The sequence below is a fragment of the Elaeis guineensis genome, chromosome 6, assembly GCF_000442705.2.
Source record: "Elaeis guineensis isolate ETL-2024a chromosome 6, EG11, whole genome shotgun sequence".
NCBI lineage: Eukaryota > Viridiplantae > Streptophyta > Magnoliopsida > Arecales > Arecaceae > Elaeis > Elaeis guineensis.
In genome coordinates this window covers 376541-399935 of record NC_025998.2, presented here as the reverse complement: position 1 = coordinate 399935, position 23395 = coordinate 376541, and the positions used below count along the sequence as shown (strand labels likewise).

Sequence of the window (23395 nt, the reverse complement as noted above, 5' to 3'; positions counted from 1 at the left end):
TGAACAATGTGAGCTACACCAGTTGACGGGCTGGTGTAATAAATAAATATGACTGATAAGTTTTTTTTTTGGTAGAAAAATACGACTGATAATTACGGCACTTGTTTCCGCCTTATTTTGGTGAGGTCAAAATCCTTCACAACCATTGCCTGTTCATACCAGCGTTTACAGTATATCCTACAAGAGTGGAAGAGTTTTACGTGCGCGCATGCGTACATGGTACATGCATGTGTGTGAGAATAATTTTCTCAAAAGAGCAGAGGAATAAATTTACGTGCGCGCATGCGTACATGCATGCACGTGCGTGTGTGTGAGATAGAGAGGACTTCATTCTAGTCTAACAAGGGAGAACCCGACACCAAAATGTCAACAAACTTACCTCAAGATTCCATACACGTCATGTATCATGATTCATGTCGCCTGATACTTCTGTTGTAAATAGTTCAACAAGGAAATGGTGGCAAGTGATAGATATGCATCTTCAACTGGTTCATTCTATTAAATGACAATGACATCCTATTAAATGGTTTCTCTCGAAAAAGACATTCTATTAAATGGTTTATGGGCTAAAATTCTTCCATATCTTAAACTATCCAGCTTTAAAATCACCTACCAAGGCTATAAAATTTATTGATACACAGGATCAACTTTAATACGGATCTCTGTTATAAACCTTGGCTGGTAGATTTGGTATGATCTGGTAAAGCTATTCTACAGGTTAATTCACAAGACCAGATCTGTTATGCACGAGTTGTAGATGCCAAATACCCCATGTTTGGCATGTGACAATGAACTCGTGCAGTCTGATGGTCACCAAACTCCACTTTTTCCCAGGATTAGGTACGTAGTCTAGTCAACCCGGATTTGGTACATGGTGCCAGCCGAGTTGATGTTTGCACGCACAAAATTGGCATTACTTCTCTTCAAATAAGATTCTAATTCTAGCCATGGTTGAACATCTCAATACCTGCTCCTGGAGCTATCATCATCATGCTATGCACAAAGCACCTAAGCCTCCAGATTAGGCTATTTCCTTATAAAACGTGCCTATGTGGCCCTGTTGCTTTAACCGATTGCTAACATTACGTTAGAACTGCTTCGCATGAATTACCTGTGCTGCTCGTGAGAATACTATCTTCAGCAGTTGGGTGAATGTTGGTATCAGAAAAGCTTCTCAGTAACCATGCGCTCGGTGAAGGCGGGATGAGAAACTAATACTTGCAGATAACAAAAATATATATAGTATTTGAACAAGTCTTTTACCACCTTTCATGCCCAAAATATTCTTACAGACTTCACATAAGCACACAGAGAACATCCAACGTAGGCCAATGATAAGCCAACATACTAAATCAGCACATGTTAAAAAGAACAACTCAAGCACGTTAGTCAAACGTGCAACTGATAAAACAGAAAACCTTACAGCATTCACAGTATTTTTTGCTGCACATGGACTTCCTGCAGTTGCATCCTACTCTATGCCTGCCAGAGGTTGTTATCATTTTCCTAATATCCTCCAGAATATGAGGACAATCAGTTTTTTTCTCATGGGAGTATGGTGCAAATTCCCCAACTGACATAACAAAGAATCCTTACCCCACTACTGCTTTAGAAATCCATGACTGGCAGGATAACCTTTGGAGCAAATGCATGTGGCATGCGAGATTGTAACAGTTCTTTTGAATCAATCACTGTCTCTTCATTATCACGTGTATTATGGCAGTCTTAGCATTGACAGGCTTCTGCACAAGATGATCCTGAAGCAGTCACAGTAGCTGGACAGAAAAAGAAGACGTAGAGGTGACAACGTCAGTGCAAGAAGAACAAGTGCAACTGTGTGGGCACGTGTCTTCTTTGCAAAAGAAGCATGCAGTTGTATTTCATATACAATTCAAGAATCACTTATAGTTTCAAGCAGTTAGACTTCTTAGTAGCAATGCTGGCTGTCCTCTTTCATAGTCAGTTTTTTCCTGATCATCTCAAGTGCATATTCTAGGGTTAACCAAGGCTGACTCGATGGAGCTGTCAGCATGTTCTGAAGGCACACTTTTAATATCATCTTGATTCACATAAATATGCTTCAGCAGTGGAGAGCCAATTAAAGGTGCTTCCATATCAAGTGGAGATTGATAACTAGAAGAAGAATTTGGCCATCCTATTAAAGGGTCTTGTATTCTATGATAGGCACTCCCAGACAGTGGCTTCTCGCCTAGTATCCCATACCCTCTTCCGGCATTTTCATGTTTAGAATGCTAGGTAGGTGCAACTCAATTCTGGATGAGATACTAGCTTTCACAGCGAAGCTTCTGCCATGAGGGACAGACCTATGAGTTTCTGCTGATGTATATGAACAACGTGGTATTCCGGATAAGGGATACCTGTAGAAGTTTCTTAACAGTGACATATTCATGTTACTAGAGGCTGCAACAGGTTCTGGGCGCAAAGCATTCACATTCATCATAGAGTTACAGAAGCCTCTGCATTTGGAAAAGCACTCATACAACCCCAAGAATTTATGTTGCTCCCAACGATTGCTCGTATATTCTCAACAGCCTCAAGTAGAAGATGCTTCTGCGCATCATCCTCCTACATAGACGAAAAGAATCATTATTATTGCTTCAAAAAATTAAAGCAAGTAAAGCACTAAATTATCCGGGGAAGAACCCTTGTTTTCTCTTTTAAAGCTCTCTGAGAAGTTACAGATCATAAAAAAGCTTACAGTGACAAGATTATAGTTGTGAAATACTCAATAAGAGATGGAAGCATGTGAAAGGATAATACCATTAAATTCTTAGAAGTTCTCTGGTTCTTATGCCAGGGAACTCATGCCAATGCAATAGGAGAATTTTCATACTAGTTTAATATGCTTGGAAGAAGAAGACACATGGACTTTCGGGTTGTTTATTATGTGAAAGACTTCATTTAATGCTTGGCTTTTTAAACCTAGAGATGAAGATTATCTGCAAGTTATGTGGAGATAAGAACGTAGTGTCTTTTGCTAATGACTGCATGCATTATGTGAAAAATGTCGGAATGTTGATACTTGCTGTGGAAGAATCATGATGCCAAACAATCATTATTTACTATGTAACATAGTGTCTTTTGGATATTATGATAATAGCATGATTGTATGGATGTTGATAGTTTGGTCTTTAACATATTGTATTATGATACAGTACTTTTGGATTGATTAATTGAATGTGATTAACAGATTTACTCAGCGGAGGCATTCCAGAGTCCAAGACAAATGACCAAATGATGCTATCGAACAACAAAAAATGAACATGGCATTTCTTGAAAAGATTAAGAAAAAGAAAGAAAGAAAAAGCACTGATATGCATCAAATGAACGAGAGCACCAAAACAATGAAGGTACAAGTGTTATGGAATTTGAAGAGAAGATGGCAGAAAAAAGAAAAAGGAGGGAGGAGAGAGAGAGCCTGAGAATAGGAACTGGACTTGGATCCCTCAGAAGGATCCATGACTACTCAGTTATAACTCTCTTTTCAATAGGCTGCTGATGGATGCCACTTTGTGAAGCATCATTTCTTCCCATTTCTTCTTGCTCCTCCTTGGTGCCTTGTTTCTATTTTGAGTACAACGGGACATGCAAAATGATCGTTTTATTGGAAATGGATCGACTTGAGAGTGAGAGAGAGAGAGAGAGAGAGGGGGGGGGGGTCGCAGGAATGGGCAACTCGGAGGGTGGGGGCGGGTTCACCAAGCCCAACTCCCCAGCTTGGCAACTGTGGCTAGATACTGGATATTATGCAGAAAAATGCAGGAGATTGGGATGGTTTGTATGCGTCCCATGATCAAGATATCACAAAGAGAATGAGACCAAATGGAATGGTGATTTGGAAAGAGAATGAGACCAAATGCATGCAATCTGGATCTCATTCAATTATCTATCTATCTATCTATCTTGTTGTTAAACAAAAATTTTCAGTCAGTCCAGGAAATCTACTGACACGCAAACCAACTCCTCTCTCAATATGCTGTTAAACACAACCGGATCAACACAAATCAGACCAGCCATCCTTGAACGCTCGAGATGCACATCCTCCCATGGGCAACCCTTAGGATGGGTAAGATGCACTCACTATACATGCCAACCACCCATAACACACTTGAGTATCCACTGGGGATGACCACACATGTGCATTGGTTATGCAATGTCAGCCGGTTCATTGGACCCTCAAGATGTGAAAGAGATGCTTTGCATATGCACAAGCTCCAGCCATGCTGTGCATCCCAATTCCAAAACCATTAAGGGAGTAAACATCAAACCTATTTGAATGCCCACAGCAAGATCACTGAAATCTAAGCTTCAGCAGATCCCCGCTGGCTGGCTACTTTATTGATCATACAAAATTCTGAAGAAGTTTGCGATGGTTGGTTCTCCATATGTTTTCCATGATGTCTCCTGCGTGCCTATTTCTAGCAAGGCAGACATGAGTCTTTCCATCAACTCTCAGTCAAGTGTCGAACAGCGCTTCCCACCATGAGAATTAAAGCAGCATATGCATTGACCAAGGTGTAACCCAGAGGTTTACACTCTGTCCTTTCTAGAGGTTCAGAGTTCAGGATGCCTGATCCTATAATTCTATTTAGGGTGATTGAACTGGACACACTCTGATGGTCTGACCTCTTACCACCTCGTGTATTTAATTTAGGTGGCAATGAGAGACTCTGTGGAGAATTGGAACACCATATGTCCAGCCATGAGTAATTTCCCCATTTTCAAGTTTTGCATAAGACTGTGATATTAGAAGCTTTCCTGCAACATCATGAACAATCACATAGTATTGCTGGTTTTTTTAAAAGTAAAAATAAATAAATAAAATAAATAAATAAACAGAAAAGATAAAAAATAAGTTAACTTGACATTAACCTCAAAACTCACTTTGAACCAAATGCTGCATCATTTCAATGCAGGTGTCTGGCTCAAGCAAATTTCCCACATCACCCAGTAAAGGAAAAAGCAGCAAACAGTAGATGCAAGAAAAGGCTTAAAACAACCACAAAGTTTGTCCATTTAATCCAAATTGTATGTTGATCTTCATTCTACTACACTTTGTCATTTTGATTCTTGCATGCTTTGCAGCTATCCTCTTCAAGGAAAAAACTTCATTGATCCAATTATGGGAAGGCCTAATAAAATTAACATACAACTTAGGAGGCATCAGGCCTGAGCACAGTGCATTAGTTGACATCCTTGCTGTAAGACTACAGACAAATCACTCATGACATCACAGATAAGAGTCACCCAAAAACTAGGACATGATTGTTGTGGGTTACCATGGAAAGTTGCAATGATAAGTAGCAGCAGCAGCCAGGTTCAGGCATGCTGTTGACGACTTTAGCAGAGAGCAGCAGGTCTAAGGCAGCTCTGATACCAAAGAGTGTATATACATTGATGCTAGAGTTAGCAATATCTTGAATCCAATTCAGCATTATTTTGTGCATCCATTTAAGTTTTTACCATCCCCCCTTCCCCAAAAGAAGGGTAAAGAAAGAGATGCAAGCTTTCTCAGATAAACAGACAACTATAATACAAAATTATAAAAAAATTAACATGCGATCTGAAGTCATATACTGGATGGGAAAAAAATATCTGGCACATTCATGTTAGAATGTCAACAAACAATAAAACTGAAACAAATTACCATTGCAAAAACACCCTGATGAGTTGGAAAGAGTTTCATGCCTCAGTCTCCACCAGCAATTCCTTGAGTTCACCTTTCTGCAGAGAGAAGAAGCTCAGTGACATGTCATGAACTAGAGTAGCAAGTGTTTTGCTCTGTGTGTGTGGTGTGAGAGAGAGAGAGAGAGAGAGAGACTAACAAGTGCGTTATTCACTAAAAGCTACCCGAAGCAAATTAAGAACAATATCTGAGCCCCCAATGAACTTCCCCTTTATAAAAATCTTGAGGAAATGTAGGCCAATTGCTCACAAATAGAAAGAGTACAATTTAGCTTAGTTAAAAACAAATCAAAAGGCAGCTTATTGATCTGATCTAGCAGTCAGAAATAAATGAAGTAGGGATATTTGAATATATTTCTTCTTTTCTCTTATATTGGAATTCCAATGGGCCTCATCTTGGACTTGTCATTTAGTATGCCTATATAACATATGTTGGCTACATTAGGAAAACAAATAAGGGAATGATTTGTGGAACAGAGAAAAAAAAAATACAGCAGAAATACCAAATCCTGCATTTCAATGGCAACAACATCTGCAGAAGCTTTTTATTTGTTCATTAGTAGGTTCATAAAGAAAGCATCTCAATGCATAAAATTAATAAAAAAGAAAATAATAGATTATTGAAAATAAACAGCTAGAGATAAGAGATCCACAAACAATTATCATTTATAATATTGCTATGAAAAATCTGACATAGGATGTTACCATACCATAAATTTATCATCATTATAATAAGCATCTCAAAACCTACGACCATGCCATCACTTGGAAGATATCTCTTGAAGTGCACATTTATTTCCAAACAGATTGCCACTATTTGCAAGTACAGACTGGATAAATGCAGTGAAGGCTGATCTTTCACATATCTGATAGTATCTAAGAGACAGAAGTGACACTTTAACACAAGCATGCCTGCAAGCTCACACATATACTCATGTGCATGCTCACATGCGCGCACGCACGCACACTCTGTGTGTGTGTGTGAGAGAGAGAGAGAGAATATTGTATTACTTGACCAGGACCCAACACAGCCTGTTCAGCAGGTAAGACACCCACAAAGTCCAAGTAGCCAACAGTACAATCATCAACCATCCACAGTTGTTCAGCTAACAGATTTATGGTCTATATAGCAAGGCATAAATCTAGTATCAGGTTATTATTTGTTGACTTGGTAGGAAAGTTTTCTGCTTGAACCTTCCATGATTTAATGTCACATTGCAACTTTTGAAACATAATTTCTTTAACTTTATGGTATCACTGAAATTGTTTGGTACGATTGTATTTTTTTTGCTCCAGCAGTCCACAAACTCTAAAAATCCACATAATTTAGTTTGGGGAGAGAGAGAGAGAGACTCCAAGAAAACAAGGATACTTAGAGCAGGCTTTCACATCCTCTTTGAGCTCAGGATGTTTCAAAATATATCTTGCACTAATAGGGACTCCTGGATAACCATATGGACAAGCATAATACACAGAAACCAACACTTCAACACCCTTCAAAGATAGAAGTACCATCAATCTCACAAAAGACGGTCAACAAATCTGGCCGGCATGCGGTAACTAAGAGTTTTGCTGCAAGACCTTCACTGCAAATGCACCGAATCCGCAGGGAGGAGCATCAGGAAGTCCCTTCTTATATAAACCATGGCAAGAATTTCCTTGATATCCTACAACCTCAGAGGTTCCATTATTTTTAAGCAACATAATACATGCTTGGTCAAGAACATAATGTTGAAGAACAACTTTTTTTCTGTGAATAGATGAAAGAATACCTGACCAACAACATCTTGCAACGAGATGTAATATACCAAGGATTCTAATACGACGATTTGTAGTTGTGGTTCGCGCAATGGAGTACTACTACTTTTATTGGACAAGGGAGGAAATCGTCCAATGCATTCTAGATTTCCGGGAGAACTTTCCACCAAATAGAAATAGAGAAACCTGGGGTTGATGAGACCAAAACAAATGAAGCAACATTGTTTTGGTTACGATAAAAGAAGAATCGCTCGAAAACACCGAACGAACCCTCAATGATCTTTTTATCAACACACACAAATAAAATGAAATAAAAAAAAAAAAACCCATGATCTCTAGAAACAACACCAACTAAAAGGAAGGAAAAGAAAAGCGAGAGAAAGGAAATATCACCGGAACAAACACACAGAGAGAGAGAGAGAGAATTGGCTTCACCGTCTTTCTGTATCGAGGAGGCGACGTTGGCTAGCTCTCCACGCTCCGTATAAGGTTATAAGAAAGATTCAGCTAGTTTACAGTTTCGACGCGAACGAGTTACAAAGTTATTTTGCTGGAACAATTAAGCAGTATTTGGGGATCATTTTATAAAGTAACGAACAATGCGAATGCGAACAACCACGGATTATGAGATTTATGCAAATCCGAAGAAATTATGCAACCGCAAAGCATCAATTTTAGGGTTCATGCTGAAGGGAACCGAAATTCATGAAAAACGACCAAATAGGGAACCAAAGAAGATCACAACTAGAAGCCTTGCAATTAGGGTTTGCTACCGTCGTTGAAGGAGAGGGAGAGCAGCGAGAGGCACCGACCAACGAGGACCGAGGGGAGCATTGGGGGCGGGTGACGGTAGCAGCAACTTTAAACTGAAGGGAATGGTGAGGGCGGAGGAGTGCTTTTCGGAGCCCCGTATCGATTTCAGACCCTTCCCTTTTTCTTTTTAGTTTTTTCTTCCCCAGATCACTTTCAAGCTCGATGCGCTGAAAAACGATTTTCTTTTTACACTTTTATAACTAAAATGACCGAAGCAAGCCCATCTAATAAAATTAATCGATCACCCTGCTCTTCAGGGGGCATTTGGTAACAGATGATGCTGCCAGAATTACATATAATTTTATAATAAATAATTAAATTATATTATTTATTTTATTATTTTTATAAATAATACTGCACATCTGTATTACATATAATATAATATTATTTTAAAAAAATAATTTATTTATTTAAAAAAAATAATTTATTTATTTAAAAAAATAATTATGTGATTATATATAATCTTATAATTTTTTAATGTTGCAACAAAATAACTTCAGGATCAAAATATTCTCATCAAAATAAATCAACATAAATTAAAATAAATTATAGATAATTTTAATTAATAAAAATAAAAAAATATATAATAGATGATGTCATAAAAAATAATTGATCTCAAAATTAAATTATTCTTCTAAAAATAAATAATAATCAATAAATAAAAATAAAAATATTTTAAAAAAATAGCTTATATTCTATGTAATCTAAATTGTATACCAAACACTGCAATGTAGAATTTTTTATAATTTTATAATAATATTATGTATATATCAAATACTGTACAATATAGAATTTTCTATAATTTTATCAGATAATCACATTCCTTCTGCAGTCATATTACTATAATAATATTATCTATATAATACAGCAATCGTCATCTACATAAATAATAAAATTAGAGCTCTCTGTGATATTGATATAAATAGAAAGGACTTCAGAAGATATAAATAAAAAAATATTTCACCTTTATAACTCAAAAAAATGCTCCAAAGCTATTTTCTAAAAGTAATTGATCACCTCCGAAACGTGCTCTAAAGTAAATAATAAAGTTAGGGAACAAATTTCACTTTTATACCTAAAAAGAGAGACCCAGTTCCATTTTATAAAAATAGTCGATCATCTTTGAAACGTGCTGTTAAATAAATAATAAACTTAAGAGTTCCCCCTAACACAAATAGAAAGGACCTCAGGAGGCATGAATAAAAGAAACTTCACTTTTATAACTAAAAAGAGGGATCTAGTTCCATTTTATAAAAATAATGGGTCACCTTCAAAACATGCTCTTACCTAAATAGTTAGAGTTCCTCATAATACAAATAAAAGAGACTTCAGAAAACATGAATAAAAAAAAATGTAGAGCCTAATGATCCTGATGATTTTTTTTTTTTCCTTTTTTTTTTCAATCAAAAGATGGATGGCACCGAATTGCTTGTAAATCATAAGCTGTAGCTTTATCTATTCTACAAGATTGTCCGCATCCACAGGGGGTTTCAAGCTGTATTGTTGATCCAATTTCAAGATGGCCTCCGATCTATTATTTCAACCAGCTTCAATCAGCCAAATTATTAGTAAACCAGTAGTTTCAGGGGGCATATGCCAAACCGCAGTCAGGCTGAAAGAATGCATGACGCTAGCAAGTAGAACCTCTTGCATAATGAAGAAGCCATCATTGATTCCTGATGAAATTACCTCTTCTTGGAACAGGGCATCAAGTAGCCTTTACAACGGATGGGGACCAAGGCAGTCGAGCTGAAAAGTTGAAATAGAGTTTTGAATGCAACTAGGAAGTTTGAGTAAATTTAGTTGACAAGCAGAGACAAGTTCTGACCTGGTGATAGAGAACCGGAAAAAACTGAAGGTAATGTTACGATGCTAGGAGGCACTGTCTAATAATACTGGTTCGGCTCGCCAGGTATTATCTGATAGATTAAGCATCTCATGATACTACAAAACTGAATTACTTCTGCTGTCTTAAAGTTGCTAAATAGTAGATGGACATTGATAAACAATAAATGGTTCTCTGTAATCCTACCGACCTACTAAATTTCATATATGGAGCAATTTAGAAGCAATACAAGGTTCCCACTGACCAAACACCAGAAGATCTGTCAACCAAAATTGGCTAACTCTATTTTGGCATGTAACTCATCAAATTAAGATTGAAAAGAACAATATTTTCCAAATTAAGATTACTGAAAAGAGCAAAGAATAACGAGCGAAGTTATGAGCCCTGCACATAGAGTAACATCCAATGAGAAGATTTTTAATCATTCGCCCATCCTATCCCAAAACTCGGCACCAAATTATCCCCACATTCAGACCCTGATTGATGTCAGTCACGATAGTAGCAAACCCAGCAATCCAGCAGCTTCTGGCAAATTCCAGCTCGGAATATCATCCCAGTTGTACGGCCTCATGATAAACACACTGCTGAAAAAGAAAACCCGATCTTGTTGGTCAGGCATCCATAGTGAATTTCCTGTTCTAAATGCTAGCAGCAAACGACGACATCAACAACCAGACGAATCCGGACATGAACAAAGTAATATCCAAACCAGAATCCCACATTCAATGTTCGATTGTTCATCGAAGCAATATTATTCACAATCTGTTCTTTCATCTTCTTTTTTTTTTTTTTTTACCGTTCCAGATCAGGCAGAACCTCCTGCCTCGAAAACAAGTCTTCATGTTGAAGCAGCTAGCTTCCCATGTTTAATGGTGAAGTAGCCAACTTCGCATGTTTAATGGTGAAATAGCTGATTCCCCTGTTAAACAAATAAAACATAAGAACAGGACACTTGCATCACTGACAAAGAAATATTTGGGAATAACAAGTGATTTACAAAACCCAACCAGCTCAACACACTCCAAAATACGACACAGCAACAACCCTACAATCACAGCAACTCATCTTCATCTTCATTGTCATCATCCGACATCCTCAGGTGCCGCCGCCGCCTCCCTTGGCCTTGTCCAGAAGCAACAGACACATCCTCAGCTCTGCTGTCGTTACCATCATCATCCACATCATCGATACCATTGCCCATTGGTCTGCCGGAGGACTCCTGCTCGCTGAAGGTCTCTCCCCACAGGATCATTCCTCTTCCTCTTCGGCTCCGTGAAGAACCCCTCAAGGAGCTTCTCGAGGAACGCAAAGATGATCGTGAGGAACCCATACCTCCTGCTCGAGTCACCTGTACAATCAAGAAAACTGTGATCGAGGGAAATGGGATTATACCACTACTCAACTCTTCATCATCCCCAACGATGCCGATGCCATCTTCCTCTCCACTGATGGGCGACCGAAACATGCTGAACAGGTCACCAAGATCACGCTGTTGCTCCAACCTCCGCCAATCTCGCTGTCGTTCAGGGTCCACCTCTGATGGACGCACAGAGGGATGCTCTTTCCTAGCATGCTTTCTCAGCTCGCCATAAACCCCGCTAAACCCACAGGACTCCATAGAGCAGCTACGAATCTTAGCATTGAGATAGTGGCGTGCCGGCTCCACCACAGTCCAACCAGTGACGAGCCCACGACACAGGGGGCACAAAAGCTTTGTTGGCTGCTGACCCGCAGCATCCTGGTGAGATGGTTGGGATTCAGAAAATGCCTTGCGGTACTGGTCCAGGCAATTAGAATGGCGGTAGCTGGTGTCACACATGAAAGGGCGACAACCCTTCTCTCGGGAGGAGCAGAGAAGGAGAACAGCATTGTGAGGGTACTCCATGCACACAGGGCAACGAACCTCCTCCCACTCTTTGATGTCCTTGGCTGCTGGAACACCAGATTCAGAAGGTCTACAAGAAACCGAAGAAGAAGAAGAAGAATGCTTATGATCGCTGGACGAGCTGCATGGGAAAGGTGACCCACGAGATCTTCGTTCAAAGGATGCAGAACGGGTCCTCCTTTCCTTCGGCATACTACTTGATTGAATATGAGTGGAACAAGCAAATGTTCCTCAAAGCAACAATTTGATGTTCTATAAATAAAAAGCAGGATGCGATATAATCAGGTGCCGAGACAGATGAAATTTTCTACAGTGACTAGAAAAGAAAAAAACACAGACAGCAAACTATTGCACGAAGAGCTACATTTTGATCTATCGCAGTATCTTTGGTTGAAAAGAGTCTTTGGTTAAATAAAATTTTTAGGTCACATCTGATTATTGACAATGGTCAGAGATTCAAAGACTAACAAGAAACAGAAGTAAACATTCAGAAGTACCAGTAACAAATCCATTGAGAAAATGAATCTCACAGCACAAAAAAACCACAAAAAAAAAAAAAAAGTTTCAAAGCTCAATTTAAAAAGAGATGGAAAAACTTCTACCACTTGGCCTGTATATAAAACCTCAAACAAGCGCAGCAATGAACAAAACTACAAATCCCTAAAATAACGTAACATGAGATTAACATAAACAAAGAGGAGAGGTAGCACATAAACAAGCAACTAGGACCAAAAATTTATCAACCGCAAGAGATAAGGAACCTAAATAAATCAATAGAAATTTCATCTCTGATCCAAATAATGGATGCTAAAGCCAACAACCAGCCAGACTTGGGTATGCCTTGAGAAGTGTGTCCAATATGAGGGACTCTTAGGAAAGGAGTCGCAGAGCCTCTTCTGACCTTGGTTCATAGCTCATCAGGCCTAGGAATTCGTACAAAAATAATAGAACATATAAACAAAAAGTTTGATGAATAGGACTGCTTGGTCCTCTTGTTTGATACAACTCGGGCAATCTCCATTCAAATATTTATTTTCCGGAAATGACCGGAACCACCTGGAACAGAACCATGCGTCTCACCTTTCGCGAATCTACGGATGCCACTTTTGATTGAACATAAAAAACAAGCGGCTTCAAAATAATAATAATGAGTTTCTTTCTTTTTTTCATCTGATCACAACTGCGGCCCAGCAGAATCATCAACAAGAAAAGCATAAGGTTGCCGTTTTCATCTATTGTGATCATGATACGATATCTACATCAAGAAATCATTACATCACAACACTAACCCTCAGAAACAAACCCTGGGAAGTCGAACCCTCCCCAGCATCGATGAGTCCGGCATCGAGCAGCAATATCTACAACAACTAACCAATACCACACAACCAGCCTCTCATAACCAGTGAAATCACAGACCAGAGCTACCAGTCTAAGCGCTAAAACAAAAAGCAAGAACAGGAAGGGCACAAGGAAGACTCCCTCCAAGAAAATGTAACCACAATTCGAGCAAACGGATCGAACAGCAGAGGACGCGCCGATCCGTTGCAGGAACGAACGAAAAGCAGATCAAAGCAGGAAGCAGCGGTTAAAAGAAGCAGAAGATTGGATTCAATTTCGCAGAAGAGAAATTACCAAAGGGATCGAAGATCTGAGATACGAGAGGGGGAAGGAAGCGATTCCGAGACGATGATCCGCCGCCCAGGCGTGGAATACCCACAGGACTTGGAGTCGGCAGAGGAGAGAGGAGGACGGATTGTGAAACCCTAATTTCGCAAAGAAGGAAGCGAAATAGAGGGAGGCTGACCAAAAACGGTGGGCGCAGGCCACTAAGGAGAGAGGACAGCTTTGGTGACGTGGCGCATGACGTGGATGGATGGGGTTCTCTCGATTTTGAATGGCGTCTCCTCTTCACGCCGGCGGGGATTTTTTAGCGCAAGCGAGACTTTTATTTTATTTTATTTTTTTTATTTTATTTTTGTGAACATAAATAGATCGTAGCCGCCTACCAAGACCATGAACATAAGTAAATCGATATCGTGTACAATCCAAAGAGCTTCACAATCAACCCTCCTTACGAATTCTCTTTGACTCAAATGTTTACAATTCGTAGAGCTTCACAATCCCTCCTTGCGAGTCCCGCCTCACGATTTTGTCCTTTAAAAAGCGCTTTACATAGGAAAAATTTTTCTTTCCTTGTAAAGATGAGTCCTCGTTAATTCACAACCGATATGGAACTATTGATATCCTCTATATTATTAGAACCACAATAATATTAAAGATATAGTCAGATAATACATACTGTAAATCTTTTTGATACACATCCAGCAATAATTTAATATACACCTACAGCTAAATTAATAAATAGTTTATCAAACTTAGTTTCACTAACATAAAATATATGACTAGTTAATATATACCTAACAAATTCTTCATCCAACGTCCCATTATACACATCTAGGTAAAGCGATATACAGTTTTTAAAATATAGCATTTATCATTATACAGTACATGAGCAAATAATACATACTAGATGGTTTATTAATACATATCATAAGCTTTTCTGATACACACCCAACAACTGTCTAATATACACCTACAGATAAATTGATACATAATTTATCAAATTTAGTATTCACTAATACACAGTATATGATCAATCGATATATATCTAACAAAATATTCATTCGACGTCTCGAAACACACCTATAGATCAAATGATATAAAGTTTCCATGAACTTTTAGATGCAAAGATCTTAGAAAAAAAAAATTGGAAGAGAAAAAAAGACCTCGAGATGTGTGTTGGATTGATACTGAATGTGTATTAAAAAAAGCTTACAACATATATCAATAAGCTATCTAATATATATCATTTGCTCATGTATTGTGTACCGATGAATTTTTTTTTTTTTGAACAAAAAAGAACTATATCATTAGCTTATTCAAATATACAAACCAAAATCAAAATAATAACCTAAACTATAACCAACATAAGAGACACAAACTGAAACCCGTAACCCAAAGTGAAACAGGACCTGTAGACCAAAAATAAGATACAACCCCAAAAGAATGACAACATATGGATAGAAACAGTATAAGAGATGACACACTAAGCGCAGCTAGTAGCAAGTGGAGAAGTGAATATAATAACAAGCCGCAAGGCTTAAACTTGGTGGATGCACTGTATGAGATACTTTGAAACAGTACTTTGTAGCAATACTTCATTCTCAAAATGTAGTCGAAGCATGGAGGCGTGCCAGAAGTCCAGCTAAAAATCCTCTGCAGCATAGGATATAAAATTGCAGATAAGCACAATGTATTAGTAAAAACCATTAATTCCCATTGTTGAATGAAAGGAAAAACCCTCTTGCTTCTGTTGACTGTATATTGTGATATCCAAAAGCATAGATCCCAATCACATAACCAAACTTGAAGAAGTAATGAATGGAGATTTAGAAAACTGTACACCATGCACCAAATAAGCAGAATCTGAGAGTAGTGAGAGAAATATTGCAAGAAAATCTGAGCAGCAGTCTAATCCTGTGAGAGCTTGTGAACCAAGCACCGTAGATGCGGAGCAAACACATAAATGAATTCAACAGCAACATAGCATTAATTAAGTATAAATCATATAACTGAAAGGAAAAACATCCTATCTGTACACCATGAGTGAAATGATCAGCGATTTCGAAAACCAGGGAACTATAGAATAGATCAAGATAACCATAAGTTCGGAGGCAATAATAAGCACATAGACCCTTCAAATGTGGTAAGACTGCATCATAACAGGGTCTGTAAATGTCCATGAAATAACAGCAAACAATATGTAATATTAAGAGCTTCCAACCAGCTACCAATCCACAGCAAATATAAATTGTTGGGGCAAATTTCGTATGGGCCGAATTCATAAAAAAGCTCAGAGTCTAAAATGATTGCGTCCAATAAGCCCATCAACTGCAGTCTTCGTCGATTCAAAATCGGTCATTGCTTTCTCCACCGATCTAAGGTCGGTTGTTGTCTTCGCCGAATAGTCCTCCGCAATCATCTGACTAGAGCCCTGTTCGTCGACGGTGGCTCGGTGATCCCTGGACACCATTATCGACGACTCCTGACCGGCCAATCACTCAGGCATCATTGAACCCATCCTAACTGCGGCACAAGACGACCGATCTCTAGTCGTCGCGAACCAATTCTCACCTCTACAGTACCTAAATTGGCAATTTCATTCAAAATGCGGCACCCGCTAGACAACAGTTGTCGCTGGACTGATAAGGCAACTGCAAGCGCCACATCCCAAAAGTATTGAGCAATAATCTTGTGCCCAACGAATCACATCCTAATTGTATGGGATCATGTCAACTAACTTGCCTATTGAAACTCCAACTCTCCACCATAAAGGAGATAAAAAGAGGACCCCCAAGAAAAGGTACATAATAACTCTACCTCTCATGCTCCTCCTTTTGTTGGACGAGATCTTGACTTGAGCATCGGAGGATCTTCACCAGAGCCACCTCCGATTTAAATTTTTTTGCAAGTTGCACGCCTAGAAGGCCCACCTTATCATCAACTCTAGTTCTCCGACATTGGACGATTTCTCACACTAATAGATTGGTGCTAGAGGAAGAATTTTTGACCCATTTTTGGAGGAGCGCATATCAAGAGCAAACATTATGCCATCAAAACAAATCTCATCCCGTCTCACCAATGCCACCACCTCCCGATGGGCAGAGAGCCATGCCAACGAGAATCAGATACAGCCCCAACAATGGAGACTCCTCCACCAGCCCAACCAACGCTGGTCATGGTGGACCAGTTTAACTTGCTCTTCCAACAAGTTCAGATTTTGACGGCTACTGTTTGGATGGTCCAAACCGTCCTTGCACCTCCACCGGCAGTGCCGCAGCCCAATCAGACGGCTCTTGCATCTCCTTCAGTGGTGCCACTAGTAGTTCCTACTCTCAAGGGGGTGGCTCGACAATAGTATTCGAGCTTAAAACTGACTTCAATTCACTCTTTTGAAGAGTTGTGCTGGTCTTTTGTTGGCCATTTTCTCAGCAGCTGATGATAACAAAAGCGGTCCGACTATCTCCACACCATCAAGCAAAAAGAGAGAGAGAGTCGATTCGTACTTTTGTCAGTCATTTTAATACGATGACTCTAGAGATTCGCGATCTAGATCAGTCGATCGCGATGTCCGTGATGATGGGTGAATTTTTCAAGAACGACCTTAAAAAATTGTTAGTAAAGATCTATCCTCGAGATTATTCTAATTTGCTGGTCCGGACAGAGAAGATGCTCTCATAGAGGAGGTCTTCATCGAAGAGGCCCCTACCAGTTCTGTCGGTGGGGCAAAATAAGGAGTGCTCCCCAAGGTGGGAGGGGAAAACCCGCTAGCGCTCCCAGTCTCCATTCCAAAAATAGAAAAAAGGGGGCCCTCCTCAAAATCGCCGACCCTAGAGTCCTCAAGAAAGGGATCAGCAACCTTCACCGCTGAGGAGGTACACCAACTACATTCCACTAAACACACCTAGGACTCAGGTGTTAATACAAATAAGGGAACATCTCTCAGAAGTAAGGAAGTTTCAGACACTCCCACATCAAAGGGATCATAATAAGTACTGCCTGTACTATCACGATCACGGTCACGATATAGATAAGTGCATCCAATTTCAAAATAAAATTAAAGATTTCATCAGGCATGGTCATCTTGATCGCTTCATCCTATGGAGATGAAAGCGGTGAGGAAGGCGACGGAGGTCTCCTCGACCAAATGAGCAGTCATGACAGGCAGCGCCGCAGGAAGACCAACCCTCGGCTGGCATGATCAATGCCATCACTAGGGGGCATGGAGCTAGAGGACTCAACAGGAATGAGAAGGCATCGAAGAGGCAGAGGACGGGGGAGCTAATAACTTTCATTGAGGAGGATGCTCGAGGAGTTCAGTTCTTGCATAATGATGCAGTCGTTGTAACTTTAAGTATCGCGAATATGATGTGTGCCGTATCTTGATAGATAATGAAAGCTTTATCGATGTATTATTTTATGATACTTTTTCGAAGATGGGGATACCTGCTGATCTGTTACGCTCCCGATCCGAGATTGTGAATCGAGGATCGCGGCAACCACCGCATACTCATGAAGAACTCTCTCCATAAGCATGCAAGGCATCTCATCACGATATCAAATGCATCGCAGCGGAATAAATTCAAATAATTATTATTCAACTGTAATTCAAGTAATTATATCAAACGTCTTACATCCAATAAAATTTTTACTAAAATAATAGATCTAAGTTAAATGAAGTGTTGACAATGCTAATCTCGCCTCTAAAAGCTCTGCCCCAATATTTCTTCCCACGCTCGAAATTAATTATCTGAATCTAAGAAATAGAAAGAAAGGTAATGAGCTAGACAGCCCAGTAAGTAACAAGTATCTCTACCAGATATTTCAGATATTATATAATTTTCAAGAATAATGCTGCAAATAAACATAAGAGTATATTTCATGCTGATTTAATACAAACCAAATATTTTCAAATATTCACATATAATATAATCATAAATCCGATTCGATTCAAAACACTAGTAACTCAACAGCCTTGACTATGACCAACGTTTAACCCCCACTGGCGGGGTCCACAGAATACCAGCGCACAACCCCCACTGGCAGGGTCCACAATACCAGCGCACAACCCCCACTGGTAGGGTCCACAAATACCAGCGCACAACCCCCACTGGTAGGATCCACAAATACCAGCGCACAACCCCCACTGGTAGGGTCCACAAATACCAGCGCACAACCCCCACTGGCAGGGTCCACAGAAACATAGTTAGGCTGAGAGCATAAATCCGATCCATATCAAAATACTTTATATCATAATACATCATAAATATTTCACTGAACATGTACATAAATCGACGTACCATAATATTTCAAAGGTACTTTTCTTTCAAAACATAATTTCATAAATCATGCATAATTTCAGAGAATAATTATTTATTTTCAGAATAAATATGGAATATCTCGAGAAGATGATTCATTACTTACCTTTCACGGAGCACTGAATGAATAGATCGACTAACTTCTAGGAGATTCTTCCGTGCCTATTATCCAAAATTATATTTTTATATTAATTTAATTCAAAATTAAATCTAACAAATTCCAAAATTAAAATCTTGCTTAAAATCAGACTCGTCTCTAAACTCGATCAGAATCATCAGATGAAGCCTTCCCCTATGCTAATCCTAGAAGGATGACTTTAGAGAGAGAGAAATCCATCAGGAGAGAGAAACAGGCTAGAGAGAAAGAATTCTAGAGAGAGAAAGTAGAGAGAGAAAATCCAATTCCAGAGAGAGAAAATCCGGGTTCAGACTGAAAGAAGAGAGAGAAACTCTCTCTCTCATCAATTTCAATTTTTATTTATTTATTTATTTATTTATTTATTTATTTACTTACTTATTTGTTCATATATATATATATATAAATATATATATATTTTATTATTATTATTATTATTATTATTTTCTTTTCTTTTCTTTTCTTTTCTTTTTTTCTTCTTTTTCTTTCCTTTCCTTTTCTTTTTCTTTTTTTTTTTTCTTCTTTTTCTTTCCTTTTCTTTTCTTTTTTTTCTTTTTCTTTTTCTTCTTTTCTTCTTTTTTTTTTTTTCTGGGTTCTTCCCACGCCGGAACAGGGGACCGGCGTTCCTTCTTTTGCCGGGCCGTTCAGGCCACGGCTGCCACGGTGGAGGCCGGCGGCCGACGGGGGCCACTCCCCCGGTCACGGAGGAGACATGGCCGGCGATCAATTCCGATCGTCGGTGCCGGAAAAATCCACGGGAAAGAGACCAAAACAGAGGTCTCTTTCCCCGACCGGAAATTGGCGACTCTCGTCGCCGGCAGCGCGCACAATGCACGGGGAGGAAGGAGAAGAAAGAGGGGGGGAAGAGAAAAACTTACCTCAGCCTCCGGAGACCTCGTCGGCGGCAATCACGGCGAGAAATCAAACGGTGTCTGCGGCCTTCGATCGAGAAAAATGGAGAGAAAGAGGGAGGGAGGAGGCCGATATTCGGTCTCAAGGGGGAGGGGGTCTTCATATAGAGCACCCTAGGACTCCGAGGGGTCCTAGGAGTCCTAATTTGCTCGGGACTCGCCGGAGAAGAAGACTCCTACCGGGAGTCTTCTTCCCGGTTTTACTCTATTTTTCTCTTTTTTTTTTTTCGTTTGAATGGCTTCGGTGGGCTGAGGTTTGGGCTATAACATTCTTCATCCCTAAAAAAAAATTTCGTCCTCAAAATTTTTGTTTTTATACCTGTCACCATTGTATTGGAAACCTGTGGATTCTGTTGAGTAAGCGCATAGACTCTTCCCTGAGTTTATTATGATGCTCATACTTTAACGTCCCAATATTCCTAATGTCTACCCACCTACACTCATATTATGTTAAATTCTATGTGTCATAATTTATCCACTTATGCTCTGATACCATATTAATTGTCACGCCCCTGACCCGAGATTGTGAATCGAGGATCGCGGCAACCGCCGCATACTCATGAAGAACTCTCTCCATAAGCATGCAAGGCATCTCATCACGATATCAAATGCATCGCAGCGGAATAAATTTAAATAATTATTATTCAACTGTAATTCAAGTAATTATATCAAACGTCTTACATCCAATAAAATTTTTACTAAAACAATAGATCTAAGTTAAATGAAGTGTTGACAATGCTAATCTCGCCTCTAAAAGCTCTGCCCCAATATTTCTTCTCACGCTCGAAATTAATTATCTGAATCTGAGAAATAGAAAGAAAGGTAATGAGCTAGACAGCCCAGTAAGTAACAAGTATCTCTATCAGATATTTCAGATATTATATAATTTTTAAGAATAATGCTGTAAATAAATATAAGAGTATATTTCATGCTGATTTAATACAAACCAAATATTTTTAAATATTCACATATAATATAATCATAAATTCGATTCGATTCAAAACACTCGTAACTCAACAGCCTTGACTATGACCAACGTTTAACCCCCACTGGCGGGGTCCACAGAAAAATTTTAGATCTAAAAGTTTTTGAAGTCATTTTGACATAAGGTTGTCCTGGCATAACTTGTTATGCTGAATGGTTGTCCTAGAATGATGTTAAAATTTTTAATTAAATAAAATTTTAGATCTAATTTTTTAACATATATATAATATATATTTTGTTATTTAGATCTGAAAAGAGTTTCGAGATCTATTTTGATTTGTATATATGATATATGAAAGCATGTTTAGGGCTAAAATTTATTTCTATGATCTGAACTTATTCATGTATATGATATATATTTATATGTATGATCTAAAATTATTTTAAGATCAAAATATACTTTTCATGCAAAGAATTTAGATTTAAAAATTTAGATTTAAGATTTGAAATTAGTATTTGTGCATGAAGGATTGATCATGAGTAGACCAAATAGGTCATGTAATTGGATTACATCTAGGATTTCTAATTTGATCATATTAGGTCTAAATCGATTTAGCTGTTGATCAAATCGAGTCAAATATTGATTAGTGTTAGATCAATAGAGTTTAAGATCATACAATTATTGTTGATAGAATCGATTGACACCCATATATAGAATCAATTAACCTAAGGACCTAATTTGGCTCTATAGCTCGAATCTGATTCACCTAAGCTAACCTATTTGGATCAATTAATTAATTGATGTCTAAGACTAGTAACTAAAAGGTGATTATTTAATTAGTTTTGTTTGCTGACCTGACTAATTTATTGATGTCTAAAGAAAGCAACGGGAGGACCCCCACCAATCTCTACTTACCTGATCAATTTGAAAGATTGAGTCTCAAATATAGTTGCTTGACGATTTGGTTTAGCCCATGCCAATTAGATCAGTCATGTAATAACTCATTAAATGAGATCTAAATCCAAAATCTCTTCATAAATATTAAATCTAATGATCTTCCACCATTGTAGATGTGCGGGCGTTCTACCGACGTTGATTGTTCTCGACTGGTCACAGTGGTTCAGTTGCATTGAAAATACGCAACCACTCTATTAGCAAAGAGTTGCTTCAGGGTAAAGATGGAGTTGGACCCAATAACTGTTAGGTGAGGGATCCAATGACGATTTTATATCTGCTTGTGAATGGTGGGTCTGACTTAACTAAGAAGTGTGGACAATAACTGTTAGGTGAGCTCACATGACTTAGAGATCAAATAGCTGCAACATGCTTAGAAAGCATTTGGTCAACGAGTTATCCATGCATCGATGTTCGTGTCATCAATAACTATTAGGTGAGGTGTATGGCATCGGTGGGATCGCAGCACCCACTAAAAATCCAGTTGTGGCGTTAGGATTTTTGTTTCCCCACCTGAGGAGTGTGGGAGATCTGATAAAATAGTGAGAGTTCTTTTTATATTTAAGTTCTTAGAATAAATTATGAAATAAGTACAAACATCCAATTAGAATCTTTGCTCTCTGATGTTCATTGTGTCAACTTCCAACCCTCTAGCTCAAATCTTAGATATCAATCGATTAACCAAAACAAATTATATAGACTGGCTTACAAACCAAAGATTCATTCTTAACTTTAAAAAATTAAGCAATATTCTCTACCAGATCATTCTAATATTAACAACCTGTCCAGTCCAAAGTCAACGAGCTATACTTGATGAGTGGATAGACAATGATAATGAAGATAGGTGCTATATGTTGAAGTCTATATTAGATGACCTCCAACATATGCATGAGCACATATTTACTGCCAACGAGATATTGATTCATCTACAAGTATTATGAGATGATTAGAGTTGCACAGTGTATGAGATGCATGATGGACAGTCAGTCTATGATCATTATTTGATAATGATCAAGGATATTAAGGAGCTTAAAAGGCTCGAGATAACCATGCACAAGGAATTACTTATGGATTTAATCTTGCGATCTCTGTTTAGTTAATATGGGTAGTTTATAGAAAAGCACCATATGAATGACCATCTTGGTATCTTATCTGAATTGGTCAAATTGTTGCTAACAAAAGAATCTTGAAAGTATTCAGAAGTACATATCTGGAGAGCCTAAAGAAATAAGGACACGTCTAGAGTAGGCATATCAAAATTGCTCAATACTATCCTTATAATTTTTTCTTCTCCCAGTTGAGTTATAGACTCTAGTAATTTTTATAGAGTCGATGGGAAAGGTAGAGGGCTAAGGAAGTAACCCTTAAAATTGACAATAGGGTAAGAGTTGCTACTGTGGCCATGAACATCTATCCTTTGTGATTATCGTTTGGATTTAGTTCTTAGAGACAGTCTCTATTATTTACATGGTGATGCATTTATGAACTTTATTGAGCAAGTAGTGAATGTCATTAGATCTGAA

General features: G+C 38.5%; 1 protein-coding gene and 1 long non-coding RNA gene across 6 annotated transcripts; both read right to left on the bottom strand.

The window, feature by feature from the left end:
• Positions 1–1218: 1218 nt before the first annotated feature.
• On the bottom strand, positions 1219–8482 carry LOC140858387 (uncharacterized). 4 transcript variants are annotated; one of them, XR_012141946.1, is made up of 3 exons: positions 7479–8479; positions 5669–7373; positions 1219–2586 (listed from the first exon to the last, which is right to left on the bottom strand). It is a non-coding gene; the product is annotated as an uncharacterized lncRNA (long non-coding RNA). The 4 variants fall into 4 exon arrangements; XR_012141947.1 differs by having other exon boundaries at positions 5669–5745; positions 6417–8478; XR_012141948.1 differs by having other exon boundaries at positions 5669–5745; positions 7219–8478.
• Positions 8483–11061: 2579 nt separating this feature from the next.
• On the bottom strand, positions 11062–13823 carry LOC140850819 (uncharacterized). 2 transcript variants are annotated; one of them, XM_073258801.1, is made up of 2 exons: positions 13641–13823; positions 11062–12260 (listed from the first exon to the last, which is right to left on the bottom strand). In XM_073258801.1, exon 2 carries the CDS (start codon positions 12198–12200, stop codon positions 11175–11177), a length of 1026 nt encoding a protein of 341 aa, XP_073114902.1. In that variant the 5' UTR covers positions 12201–12260; positions 13641–13823; the 3' UTR covers positions 11062–11174. The 2 variants fall into 2 exon arrangements, with proteins under 2 accessions (XP_073114902.1, XP_073114903.1); XM_073258802.1 differs by having other exon boundaries at positions 11062–12078; positions 13641–13817.
• Between the last annotated feature and the right edge of the window lie 9572 nt (positions 13824–23395).

What these genes read in the sequence shown, in the direction of transcription:
- LOC140850819 (XM_073258801.1), bottom strand. Translation starts at nt 12,200, where the DNA reads ATGCCGAAGGAAAGGAGGACCCGTTCTGCATCCTTTGAACGAAGATCT.